This window comes from Amblyomma americanum, chromosome 6 (assembly GCF_052857255.1).
Source record: "Amblyomma americanum isolate KBUSLIRL-KWMA chromosome 6, ASM5285725v1, whole genome shotgun sequence".
Taxonomy (NCBI): domain Eukaryota; kingdom Metazoa; phylum Arthropoda; class Arachnida; order Ixodida; family Ixodidae; genus Amblyomma; species Amblyomma americanum.
This window is the reverse complement of record NC_135502.1, coordinates 96,110,083-96,123,857: the sequence shown is the minus strand read 5'-3', so window position 1 is coordinate 96,123,857 and position 13,775 is coordinate 96,110,083. Positions and strand designations below refer to the sequence as shown.

Below are 13,775 nucleotides of genomic sequence, written 5' to 3'. Positions count from 1 at the left end.
CGCCTTGTATAACTCCTCTAGAGAAGTAAAATGAAAATGAAATAGAATATGGCTTTTGAGGAAAGGAAATGGCTCAGTAACTGTCTCACATAACTCTGTGGATGCCCAAACAGCCTGTAGTAAGGGAAGGGATAAAGGAGGAAGTGAAAGAAGAAAGGAAGAAAGGGGTGCTGCAGTGGAGTGCTTCAGAATAATTTCGACCACCTAGGGATCTTTAGCATGCACTGACATCTGCAGCACAGGAGCGCCTTTTGCATTTCCCCTCCACATCCATCATCGAAATGCGGCTGACGTGGTCTGGTTCGAGTACTCCGCTCAGTAGCCAAGGGCCCTAACCTCTACCACGGCCAGCCACCACGGTGCTCACGCCTCTCTGCCATGGTGGATCAAGTAAACTGCTCAGGAGTAGAATTATACACCCACATGTGGAATCAGGTGCAAGGTACCATGGCAGCTGGCGTGAAAAATCATTGAATGCTGTTGGTAGCACAAAGTTGTTCCTAGTTTTTTTACCTGTTACAGGCAAGCTAATTTCAGACTTCTGAAGGGAACTACTTTTCCTTCATAACTGCACAAAGAAAGTATAATAATTGTCTTATATTGTCTTGGTAATGAGATGTAAAAACAGGGTGCTTCATGCTCTGTGAATACTATTTTTCTCATTTAAATGGGCATTGTACATTTTTTATTATTTCACTGTGACTGACTGAACAGCGAGCTATCGGCGGAAAGATTTTTTGTCTAGAGCAGTTGGTATCTAGCAGGGCACTCGATGTCCTCTTCTTGACAAACAGTTATAGCTGTACTAGAAGTTTTGACGATAGTGAATTTTTATGGCTCAAGGGCATCTGCGGCCAAAGTGCGCCATGGCACAAGGTATTTTCCATTTGCTCAAGGTAGGATCAAGGCCCATTTCCCTAGCATTTCACCCTGATTAAGCCGAGCACGAGGCCAGGGGCAACTTGTACGCATTGTATCACCGGTGGGTACCTGGCGGCACTCGGGATTGAACCCCACACCTTCCACATGCGAGTTTTAAGAGTTTTTAGTTTTAAGTTTTAAGTAACAGTTTTAAGAGACAAGTTAAAACTTTTTTACTAGATAAAGCATAACTGCGCTGTTTTGATGTATGCTGTTTTAATTTGTTTGATTTTTTCTTAAGTGTTTTTTTTATGTACGGTATTCCATTGTATCTTGAGTATTGCCTTTGCATTGTATTCTACCTGCTTAGTGATTGATGTTTCTAATAATGGCGTCTTGTACCGAATCTTTCTGATTGTTTTGTAACTGCACAGTTTTGCTGCCTCCTTATTCTTTCTTGTTGTTGGCGCGACCGGCCACTCGTCTGTCCTGATGCAATATTCCGGAGAGGAGGCCTCGTCAGGCGTGCATTAAACGCTTTTTGCCTCGTCTACCTTGGCAGTGCTTTATACCAATGTGTGTTATTCGGTCTTGTATTGTAACCAGTTCTGTCAAAATAAAAAGAAAGAAAGAAAGAAAGAAAGAAAGAGTTGGATGCTAACCTCTAGGCCACCACTGCAGTGTACTAGAAGTTTTGGCCACGGATGTTTTTCTGAAGCTTTACATTTCTGGATACTTTCCATATTGCATTTGTTTCCTTGAATGTGCGGGGGGGTTTAATACAGAGCAAGAACTGATGAATTGTTTGGTGTTGCCTTTCCTTTCTTTTTTTTCCCCAAAAAACTTGCAGAGAGAGTACTACACTGTGTTGCTGAAATACTGGGTCAACAATTCCATCGAGGAACTTCGGAGCATTGAAGGTTTGTTGAAACATCCTGGGCAGCCCTGCTTGCCCAGCCTGGTGGTTGGATTGCCAGAGCTTGATTTTAGTTCGCTTTATTGTCACCCCTCAGAGGAGAAGCCCATCCTGCAGTACATGGCCAAGATGAAAGCAGAAGGAAAGCCAACACACGAGGTGTCTACTCAGCAACAGCCAAAAAAGGTCGGTGTGGTCGTTTCGAGAGGCTCATGTCATCCTCTTTACCTTGTAGCTTTGGGCACCTGGCTTAGGCCTTCTGTGTGGCAGATGGGCAGATTAACAGGAAACTTTTAGAGGGGCTAGGTGAGAGGGGGACCGCGCCATCTTGAATTTCATGAAATCCATGAGCGCTGTCTTGAATTTTGCTGGCAAGTTCAGAACGATGATCATTTATGACTGATGGCCTGTGGCACAGTAGTGAAAGAGTTAATTGCTGCTTCTGCTACTTGCCACTTAATTTACACGATTAACTACTTTCTTGCTTAATAATCATGAGCACAAAATGTGAGCACATGCCCTGTATGTTCCTGCTGTTATAACGAAGTCAGCAGGACAGCGAAAAAATTCGTTATAAGCGGTAATTCGATATAAGCTGCAACCTGAGAAAAGCTAAAGCAGTCGAGCTTTAATTGCTCCGCAACTGCATGGATGTCAAAATAGAATGTATTCAGTGAAGCAAAACTTTATTCAGGTGCGGAAAAGGTAGTGAGCTTTGGCTGTTTCAAGTTCTTACCGGGGCACATGCAGCCCCTGCTCTAATCTGACCAAGCATTGTACGAGGCAATGGTCGCCGCCCATGCATTCAACCTTCAGTGTATTTGGAATCTCAAAGGCAGTAGCCGCTTTTATGGAGGGGGTCACTGAAGGCTACAAGAGTGTCTCGCCGGAAAGTGCCGCAAATGCCAAGGCTCAAGTCTGAGTGTGTGTGCTTGGTGTACTCAAAAAACAATTAGCAGCTCATTGTGCATGTGTACGCAGCGTGATCGTAAAAACCGAACGGATTTGCAGTAGGTGCTTTGCGGGATTACTGGGCAATTTTTTCCTGAGATGTACAGCCGTGAAGTTCGCAAAGCAAGAGTCATTGGGTGCACCGTTGCCGACGACACTGTGCTAATTCTACTGTACGAGTGTCGGTATTTGTAGCGTCGCATCTGCGCCGTTGACAAATGTCTAGGAACAGAATTCAATGACCCTACCACTGATTTAGACCATTTGTCTAGTCGGATGGTGCGATTCGAGCATGACCAGCTTGAGAAAATCGCCGAGGGAACACCATGGTTGCTTTGACCTGCCATGTTGACAGCCGGACTCGCTGCTGGTGACGCACGGGTTTTTCATGTTTTCGGCAAGTTATCGGTCGATTCGCATCGGGAAGAGTGCAACGAAGCTAGGGGCGATGTTTTATTGCGATGCAAGCCGGTTTTAGCGAGCGGCGAGCAAAATTTCTATACCGGCTTCCCCAAAGTCGTCTTCCCGATTTGTTAGTGTAACTCCTCGCGTCAAACACTGCAAAGGGCATGCAACCAGGCAGCAGCTCGACAAACACCGTTGTTCCCACTTGCAAGTGCAACCTGCGGGTTGCCTTCTCGTTTGAAACGAAAACTCTCGGGAATGACGTTTGCACGCTTTCGAGAGTTTCGTCTGCTTTGGCCGATGTGAAACGGTTAGGCTTAGCGACGACTATGGCAGCTCAGTTCGTTGCCCGGCACGTCTGCGGTCAGTGTCATTGGTCGTAGGTTTGGTAATTTTGTGGCCTCTTTTGTGCCTGCATGAGACTTCGCTCTTAGCGGGTCAAGCTATTCATGCACTTCGAGCAATGAGGCTTAAAATGCATCCGTTTGGTTTAGGACCGGAAGAAATTTCAAGTAAGGTGATTTCGTTATACTGAGGGATTACTGTATTGTGCTATGCAGTGCTGTTATGGGCAGGAAGTACAGCGGCTTGCAGTGACAAGAATTTTAGCAAAGGAAAGATGCACTTGCCATGCAGGCTTAAATAAAGAGTAAGAGGAGGTTATGAAAAAGGAAATGTGTGGGGCTGTCTCACATCAGGTGCACACCTTAACTGTGTTGGAGGGAAGGGATGAAGAGATTTAAAAGGGAGAGCTGCAGAAGTGAAATTGTGCCCTAAAAATCGCTGATTACAATTTAAAAAAAAAAAAGAAACTAAGTAGTGAAGACCTTTGTAATGGGCAACATCTGGCATCCACCATTTTCTTTCTAAGGCTGCTCACCGGCACTAGTGTATGTTCTAGAATCGGCCAATAATGCAAGTGTAATACAAGAATGAAAAGTGCTTATCCCACCTCATCCTATCTTTTATTCTTCTTCCCCTATCTTTTTCAGGGGGCGGGTTGATGAGCTCTAACATAATGGAAGACAGGTAGACCACTCCCCCTTTTTCCCCCTCATTTTTTTCTCTTCATAACGAAATAGTATACATATAAAAAGTAAATGTAAGATGGCAGCTGCTTCTGAACTGGTGGGGTTGTTATGCCAGCATTTTACATGAACTTTATAAAGAATGCGACTCGGCTTCCATTTTTGAGGGAAAATGTAAGAAGTTCAAGGAAGAGAATAGAGAACATGTTGCATCTTTTCTTCACAAAAGGAGCTTTTTCTCTCAACTAATCGATTCGGCCGGCACTCTGTCAAAGTTGTGTAAACTGCATAACAGTGGTTATCAATGCCACCCTCGAGTATGCAAGTTTAGAAAATGACTGCACGTGACGAACTTGTCACTGCTTGCTACCTAGAGAACTACCTAGGGACTTTAGCTCAGCTCACTTCATTTGTGCCCAGCACATCGGTGTTGCTACGCATGACTCTGTTGTCTGAAAGGCACAGCTTCCAGCTAGTTAGCCACACCTAGTGGAAAAATGGACGCATGTTATGACAATGGATGAAAGCACAACTAAAAGCAATCCTATGCATCAGTGCTGTGGCACAGTGGATAAGCACTGTGTTTTGTATGAAGCAGATTGCAGCTTAAATATCCTTGCTTTAATTCACTTTTTTTGCTATTTTTATTATCATTATTTCTGAATCTGTGTTACTTTTTAGTTCAGAAATTGAAATTTTTTAGGTCATGTTCTGCTTAGAAAGCTTTTAGGGCAAGCTGCCGCTACAGGCTGCACTTGATAAATGCATAGCCGTAAGATGTGTTTCCATAGAGTTGAAAAAAAGGGAATTACATTTGTATTATGTCTGCATGCGCTGCCTTACTGCATTAGGTCTGCATGCACTGGCTTACTGAAAGGTTCCCCTGCAGGCTCTTAAATCAAGAAAGATTATTTAGCTCTGTGATGAGCCTGGAGGCTTTGCTCAGTGAACTGGTGCATCCTCTGAGCGTCATACTGGCCCCTTGTTTTCCAAGGCAGTGTCGCATTCTTGAGAGCACGAAGACCTGCTCACCTGGCTGGCATTGTCCACTTTTGACACACTGTCAAAAAAAGGTATCTTTGCCTTGCAGCCACTGCGGCCCATCATCATAACCCGCAATGAAGTTCAAAAGCGAGTGTACGGAGTGGGCTACCCAAGCATTCCCAGCATGACGGTGGACGAGTTCTATGCTAAGCGCTACCCCGAACATGCACAGCAGGAGTCGTCAAACAGTTCTGCTGTCAAACCGTGAGCATGATGCTTTTTTATGATGGTTATTGCATAGTTGTGTGACTTTTTCCAAAAATATTTTAAAAAAGGGATCAATGACTTAGTCATTGATGTATTAGGATATTACTGCAGAACAGATATTTGTCTTTAACTGAAAAATACAATCTTAAAGTTCAAACACTGAACGATAATCTCACAGCTATCGTAACGGAGTGCGTAGTAGATGTAGGTAGGATGGCTCGACAGGATACCGGCAAGCTATCTCAGGAGACGAAAAATTTGATTAAGAAATGCCAAAGCATGAAAGCATCTAACCCTTCGGATAAAATAGAACGGCAGAGCTATCAAAGTTAATAAATAAGCATAAGGTATTTGACATAAGGAAGTTAAACATGGAGAAAATCAAGCATGCTCTAAAGAACGGAGGTAGCCTGTGTGTGTTAGAGAGAAAGAGGGCAATGTCATTAGCAATATGGATAAAAGAGTTAAAGTAGCCGAAGAGTTCTACAAAAATCTATACAGTAGTCAAAGTAATCAGAACGTTAATGAGAGAGGCAGTAGAGCACAGCAATGGGACATCCTGCCAGTAACGAAAGAGGAAATAAAGAATGCCTTAGGAGCAATGCAAAGGGGGAAATCAGCTGGTAAGGATCAGGTAACAGCAGGTCTGTTGAAGGACGGCGGAGAGATTGTGCTAGAAAAACTAGCCACTCTGTATATGCAGTGCCTTATGACCTTGACCATACCAGAAGCTTGGAAGAAGCCTAACATTATTTTAATTCATAAAAAATGGAAATGTCAAGGACTTGAAAAATACAGGCCGATCAGCTTACTGTCCTTTGCCTACAAGGTATTTGCTAAGGTAATCACTAAAAGAGTCAATGCAACCTTAGACTTTAATCAACCAAATGATCAGGCAGGTTTTGTAAAGGATATTTTATGATAGATTGTATTCACACAATCAATCAGGTGATAGAGAAATGGGAAGAATACAACCAGCCCCTATATATAGCCTGAGAAAGCATCTGACTCAATGGAAACCTCAGCAGTCATGCAGGTATTGCGGAATCAGGGTGTAGAAGAGTCTTACATGAAAATACCGAAAGATACCTGTAATGACTGCACAGCTACCATAGTCCTTCATAAAGTCAGCAATAAGGAACGGTGTCAGGCAGGGAGACACGATCTCGCCAATGCCATTCACCGGCTGTTTACGGGAGGTGTTCCAAGGCCTGGATTTGGAACAGTTGGGGATAAGAGTTAATGGAGAATAGCGGAGTAATTTGCGATTTGCTGATGACATAGACTTCCTAAGTCACTCAGGAGATGAGCTGCAAAGCATGATAAATGAGTTAGACAGGCAGAGCATAATGGTAGGTCTCAAAATTAACGTGCAGAAAACCTAAGTAATGTAATGTTCAACAGTCTCGCAAGGGAACAGCAGTTCACAATTGGTAACGAAATACGTCTACTTAGGGCAAGTGGTGGCCGCTGATCCAGATCATGAGAGGGAAATAACTAGAAGAATAAGAACGGGGTGGACCGCATATGGCAGGTTCTCTCAGATCATGAATGGCTGTTTGTCCATACCCTTCAAAAGAAAAGTATACGACAGCTGTATCTTACCGGTACTCACCTACTAGCAGAAACATGGAGGCTAACAAAATGGGTTCAGCCTAAGTTAAGGACAACGCAGCGAGCTATGGAAAGAAAAATGATAGGTGTAACATTGAGAGACCGGAAGCTAAGCCGGTGGGTGAGGGAACAAAGACATGTTAATGGCATCCTAGTCAAAATCAAGAGAAAGAAATGGGCTTGGGCAGGGCATGTAATACGAAGGCAAGATAGCCGCTGGAGTGGATTCCAAGAGAAGGCAAGAGTAACAGGGGACGGCAGAAAGTTAGGTGGGTGGAAGAGATTAAGAAGTTTGCGGGGATACGCTGGCTGCAGCTCCCAAAGGACAGGATTAACTGGAGATACATGGAGATACATGGGAGAAGCCTTTGCCCTGCAGTGGGTGCAGTCAGGCTGATGGTAAAGATGATGGATTGATGAGAACACGGACATTCCTTTCTTTTCCCAGTTCATGTACCCTCAAACTAATGGGGCTGCATATTACTGAAAGAAAGGTTGCTTACATTGAGGGGCAACTAGTTTGTTGATATCGTTTCCCTACAGTGCATGAACAGTCACTGAAATAATGCTCCATCTACCTTAGTTGCATCTTATTGCACAGTATTATGCTATTACTGCAAGGTTGAGAGCAGCCAGTTTTCATTCTGACGTTTATATGGTTGTTTTGAGGCAGCATTGGTTACATGCACAGATTGTTGAAGGCATACAGAGCCCTTCTGCCAGCCATTCTCATGATGCCTTATTTTTTTTCTTTTCCTGTGTCATTGCGCACAAATAGTGAATCTATTGGTTTTACCCTGCTCTTGATTTACCAATTGAAAGCTTGGGTTATCATGCTTTGACATAGCAGTGTGCGCTTATACTTCCCAGGTCCTTCATGTTTTGGGGTGGTGCCTGAACGCAGTCATCAAAAGAACAGTGGAGAGGTGTAAGAATCTTAGGTAACTTAAATCTATCCAAAAGATTAAGTTGCATTGATGGAATGTGACTTGAGTTTCTGTGTTAGCTGTGTGAGTAAGCGAGGTATGGAAGAAAGAAGATGACAGGAAAATGTGTTCAGTTCTGCAGTTACTGAGTTCTAGCCGCAACAAAGAGAGCTAAGCGTGATGTCACATAAGACATGTAACCAGCTACGATAGTGTGACCTTGCCATGCAATGACATCATTCCTTGCCAACTTCGACCTTGAGATCTTAGGGGTGGCGCCTGGCCATATATCAGCTTACACTGTAATGCAGGAGCGCACACAGATATGTAGGCCAATGGTCTTGTGTTGGTTCACGCATGCCCTCTTGCACAGCTGGAGCCTGCAGGACTGGGCAACTGATCCAGAGAAGGCATCACGGGAGCTGGAGGAGGAGGAGGCTCAGAAGGAAGAGCTGGTTGAAGCTGATGACCAAGGTGCTCTGGACTACAAGCGTGCCATGGATGACTGGAAGGACGGTGAGTGGGAATCTGTTGTACTTTGTCTTTTTAGCATAAATTCTCAGAGGCACCATTCCGCCCATTTCAAGAAGTGCATATAACTAGATCAAAGAAACATAGTGTGTTTCTAAATCTCTCTTTTCTTGGGGCTGTTGGTATCACACTTAGTAAGTTCGCATTAAGACAGCGCGGCCTTCGATATGAGAACTTGACATGTGGTTTTTAACTTTTTCCCTACCGTGGGGAAAATGACCGTTTTTTTGTAAGTTTCAGAAGTTTTTATTTTTATTGTAAAAACTATTACATTTATAATTTAATGCAATGTGCGAGAATAAAGCTAAATAAATGTGCTTCTTAGGCATATAAGTTTGAATAATGGATTTTGCCTTGCACCACACAATTTTATTAGCCAAAAACAAGATTTTAGAAAAAATTGAACAAAACTTATAGAGGTACTCTTGTATCTAAAAAGAAAAAAATGTTAAAACTTTTCTGAGATATGCAAAATGTTTGCCATTCTATTGGCCACTATCTGTGAAAAAAATCAAAGTTCAATCTTGAATATTATTCTTGCTACAAAGCAATAACTGGAAATCCTATAGTTGGGCAGTGGAGTGTGGCCGCTTGTGTTCCAGGCTGGTTTCCGTCATTGTTGCTGTCAGAAATGAATTCTGACTGAAGGGCACCATCTTCAGACTCACTGCTGCTTGGGTCAGCAATAAAATCAATCGCAGACAAAACAGAGTCCTGAGGTTTGAGACGTCTTGGTGCTTGTGTTGCGCATGCACCAAGCATGCAGTGACTTTGATGCTACTGCATTTTCGAAGTGTACTAAAAAAAATCCCCCTCGCGGAGAAAAAAAAACTATGCAGAACAAGAAACTTCAGTTGCCTAACTAAAATCTAGATAGTGCAACATGGCCATATGCAATGCGGAAAGCTCCGAAGTCGAGTGGCAAAGTTGTTAGTGGGCAGTGGAATCAGTATCATTTCTTCGGCGCGCAGTAAAAAAATGCCGCCTCGCGGGAAAAGGGGAAACTTCAGTTGTCTAACTGCAAGCCAGACATGCAGCATTCCAGTAAGCAATGCAGAAGCTTCTGAAATCTGTGCGTAAAGTCATTAGAGGGCTAATGATGCCCAATGGACACAGTAATGAAAAAGTTTTTAAACCTCAGAGTGGAGGGGTCACAGGAGTTTAGTATTTAAGTTGTGCCAGTCCCATCCGATACGGGATCTGTTAGGCATATGAAATATGCAAATCGTACCAGACACAAAGCGTTGCTAAGGCAGACAATAATCTTTGACCTGCCCCGGGGCAACTCACTGCTAGCCTTAGTGCACTATGGGTGGTGTCTACTTCACAACAAGAAAGTTGATTGGCTGAGTTTTATGAATTGTTTGCTAGAAAGGCTGGTACCCGGAGTGAGGTGAAATATTTTGTTGCTTAGAGCAGTTTGTTTAGTGTGAGATTTGAATAGCAGAGCAAAAGTACAGAAAAGCATGACAAGTTGTGAACAATTAAAACAATCCTGTGACCAATATGGTTCTGCTCTGTGTGGTTGTAAGTGCAGAATTTGATGCAGTGGGGACATCATTTGAGAAGGAAGTACAGAAGAGGTGTGTAGTCGCAAATGCCCAATGACGGCCGCAGATGAGTAGGTTTGATGTTCACTGCTTTTTGATTGCAGCTAGTAGTAATTGTTTAAGGTGAGCTTGCCAGCGTAGTTGTCAGTTATTTTGGCCATGTTACGATTAGTATCCAAGATTTACTGAAGAAGTAAAAAAAAAAGGAGTAGAGCTGTAGTCACTTTTATTGCCCGTCGGTTAGCCAACTATCTTGTGACTAAGCCCCACAATGTAGCTGCCTGCCGTACACACCATGGGGCAGAAGTGGACAACCAAAATTGATTCGTAGATAATAGCTCACAGCCAGGTACATCAGCCTTCATAAGTTGAAAAATTATAGTATTTGGAAAAAAATTTACATCCCTGGCTTCCAGGTGGATTCCTTGAGATGTAGTAGTGCACTGTGTAAAGTCACACACTCAGAATTATGTTGCACACACCTGTTCGGAGCTATGTGCAAACACATCGAAAAAGTTGTTTTTGTTTGTTTGTTTGTTTTTTGCGAATATTGCCTTTTGTAAACCTTCGCAAGCAAGGTTATTTATTTAGCATCTTAGAAACCCCTTGAATTCTGCCACATCTCTTTTTCACTTTTCTGACATTGGCTTCAGGTCTACACGTGCAGTGTGTGCCACTGCAAGCACTGCACATGTAGGCCTGTCAACAGTTGCCTTGGAGTTTGTTGAAAACATTTTTTCTTCTTTGTTTCTATATTCTTTTTTTACTTGCACAAAGTGTAGTTCAGCAGTGGCATGCCACTTACTGATACGCTCAATAGTCATGCCTGTAGAAAAGTTTGGCGTTTCTCACATTAATTGCACGTTGCAGGAGGCTGTATTTGCCTAAAGTGTTGTTTAACCCCCTTAAGCAAGTGTGCCCTCATTTTTATTCACCAATATATCTTCGTTTTGTTGTACTCACAAAGCTGAAGAGCTCCTTAAAGTGCTCAAAATGTTCATTACATTGACCCTTCACGCGGGTTGTCGTTTTTTCTCAACCAGTACCCTCATTTTGGCTCGTTCATGGCTAGAACTGCACCTGATGGTGTAGTCAAGGTGCCATAGAGAGAAAGGCAGCTCTTTATTGAAAAGAAAAGTATCCTCAAAATTAATGGCACCCTGTGTATTATGTGCATCAGCTGGAATCCGCTCTTGCATTAAGGCTTGCTCCAGCAGTCATGCTGCGAAGTACCATATTTGCATGATCTTTATGCACCCCTTATTGTAATGCCCAGGTATATTTTGAGCCCGAAAATCGGGAAATTACCATTTTTCATTTTGGTTTGTGACTCTGATTCTATTGTGCATTCAAATTCGAATGCCTTTTTATTTTAAAAAGGTGCACGTTAGAATCGTGCAATACAATAGCGGCTCTTACTTTGGCCCCCTCCAATTGCTTGTAATTGGGTCCTAATAAATGAAGTGAAAAGAAAAAAGCACGACAAGCAGATGTTAGGACAGCAAAGTGATTGCTTGGGCGTGTTGGTAAGACATTCCAAAAACTTGGAAGTGCTCAGACGGGGACGAAGAAAGAAGACGTGATGCACATGAGGACCATCATGTGTGTCACGTCTTCTTTCTTCATCCTCGTCAGTTTGTGCGCTTCAAGTGTTTGGTTTTTTTAGATGTTAGGAGCATATCTCCTCAGAGGTTATAGTTGCAAAGGCTGAGACGTGTGGGGAATGACTTGTTTCAGAGAACCGAAGAGGCAGTGGCAACAGGAAAAACATGGGATGAAGAAGATCAACAGCATGTTTGTTTGCATCATGAGATTGATAGGAACTCCTCTTGGGCATTGTGTATTTAGTTTGTTTTTCGTGGCATATAACTTGGTCTTAGTGACCCAGGCCATTCGTTTGTGGTGTCTGTTGTACTGTGCACTTGACAAGTGTATAATAAAAAACACACAAATTTTCTTTGATGTTCCTTTAATTTGTGATTACATATCGCAGGCATGATATTTAAATGGTCTCCTTGTAGTTTTCAGTTGTATGTGATATTACTTTTTGAGATCCATAGCTTTTATCTAAATTATTCAGTTGTACTAGCATCTCTTTGCTGTGGTATGCATCGTAAGGAAGATAAAGTGTTGCTTTGCTAATATTAAGGCAACCTTTTTTGTCTATTTAGCACATGCATCTGACGTTTTTTGACTTTGCCAGTAGATTGTGAAGTAGGTCATGAATTATGAATCTCTGATGTCACGAGCTGCTGTTACCTCTGGTCATGACTTCATAATCAATAGATCGTGAAGTCATTCATCATGATGTAGATCATGAAATTTATGGGGCTTCATGATCAGTAAAACATGGTCATGAACCCTGAAGGAAGACCCTGTTTTTATGTGCCATTAACTAGTATGTTGGTCTTGCTTGAATTGTGTGGCTTTCCACCTGTCACAATGTCTCGGCAGTCATGCACACCTGATCCTGGCCACAGCGGCCTTATTTTAATGGAAGCGAAATGTCAAAGCATTCATGTTTTGAGATTTCAGTGTATGTTGGATGAAATGAACTTGTAACACTCTTCTACAGCACACCTCATAACTCACATCGTACCTTTGGCATGTAGACACCAAATGACCGACTATCTCCTTTTTTTTTTCTTACAAGGTTTCCTTGCCATTCAGTTTACATCTATGCCCGCTCATCATCAGGGCTTCAAATCTCTGGAATGTAACTTGCCTCGGCCTCGGTAGCTCAATGGCTTTTATGTTTGGCTGCTGATCTCATGTCACAAGATCGAGTCCCGACTGTAGCGACCTGTGTGCAGTGCAGTGTTGTAATCAGCACCATCAGCCTAACTGTCTTCACAGCAGGATGAGAGCCTCTCCCATTGACCTCCAATAACTGTGTCCTTCACTAGTTACGGCCACCATCAGTTATTGCCAGATCCAAAGATTCTTAGCATCTTCTGCTGTGTAACGGGTCTGACCTCTTTTGGTCAGTAGCTCTGCAGCCACTGTGAACTGAGGGTGCTGGTTAAATACTGTATTTGTATAATTGCATACAGGAGGTGATGGCTAGTTACTGCACCTTGGTTGCCAAATCCTGTTCTGGTATTCACTGTTCCCTCAATGAGCCTTTATAGTAGTTGGGTTGAGCTTTGACTAGCATGGCCTCACTTGTGCTCTGGGCAGGGGACAAGCTTGGTTGTTCAATTCGGTGCACCCATTTTCTGTTTGTTTTTTACAGCTGGAGAGTTGTGATGGCACATTGATTTGAACCACGGATCTCTTGCATGTTAGAAAATCCCAAGAAGGTAGAAATTAACCTGGAGCACACCTTTATAGCATCCCTCATAGCCTCTATACAGCTCCCGAATGTTAAAACTCGCATACCAGTTTAGACTGCGAGAACTTTCTCTCTCACTCCTTTTGGATATTTTAAATTCGAAGGGAGCTACTAATCACATATGTATACTTCTAAGTGTATGCTTTGTGTCGCATTCTGAAATTTTGTTCAGTCTGTGAAATTACAAGCTTAACCCTTTGTGCCACGGCATCTATGATTGTGCACATGACTTTTCAAACTTTTTTCAAAGCGTCTAGAGCTGTGTTCGTGGAATCAGTGATGTCGGCTGCATTTGTAATCCCTGCAAGACAGAATCGTACGGCCATTTCATGCCTAGATAAAACGGATCACTTTTGAGAAAGAAGTAAAAATGAATGTCGCAAAGTTCTACGGTGCACCTACAAAGTG

The 13,775-nt window shown here is 42.8% G+C and overlaps 1 protein-coding gene across 1 annotated transcript in view; it reads left to right on the top strand.

The window, feature by feature from the left end:
* The window catches only part of Tap42 (immunoglobulin binding protein Tap42), a 30,601-nt gene extending 18,611 nt beyond the window's left edge, over positions 1 to 11,990 (top strand). The window contains exons 6-10 of the mRNA XM_077627628.1: positions 1,712 to 1,781; positions 1,875 to 1,963; positions 5,252 to 5,409; positions 8,326 to 8,468; positions 11,771 to 11,990. Coding sequence (XP_077483754.1) covers positions 1,712 to 1,781; positions 1,875 to 1,963; positions 5,252 to 5,409; positions 8,326 to 8,468; positions 11,771 to 11,811 — 501 coding nt within the window. The 3' untranslated portion in view covers positions 11,812 to 11,990. The remainder of the gene's footprint in view (positions 1 to 1,711; positions 1,782 to 1,874; positions 1,964 to 5,251; positions 5,410 to 8,325; positions 8,469 to 11,770) is intronic.
* Positions 11,991 to 13,775: the final 1,785 nt, after the last annotated feature.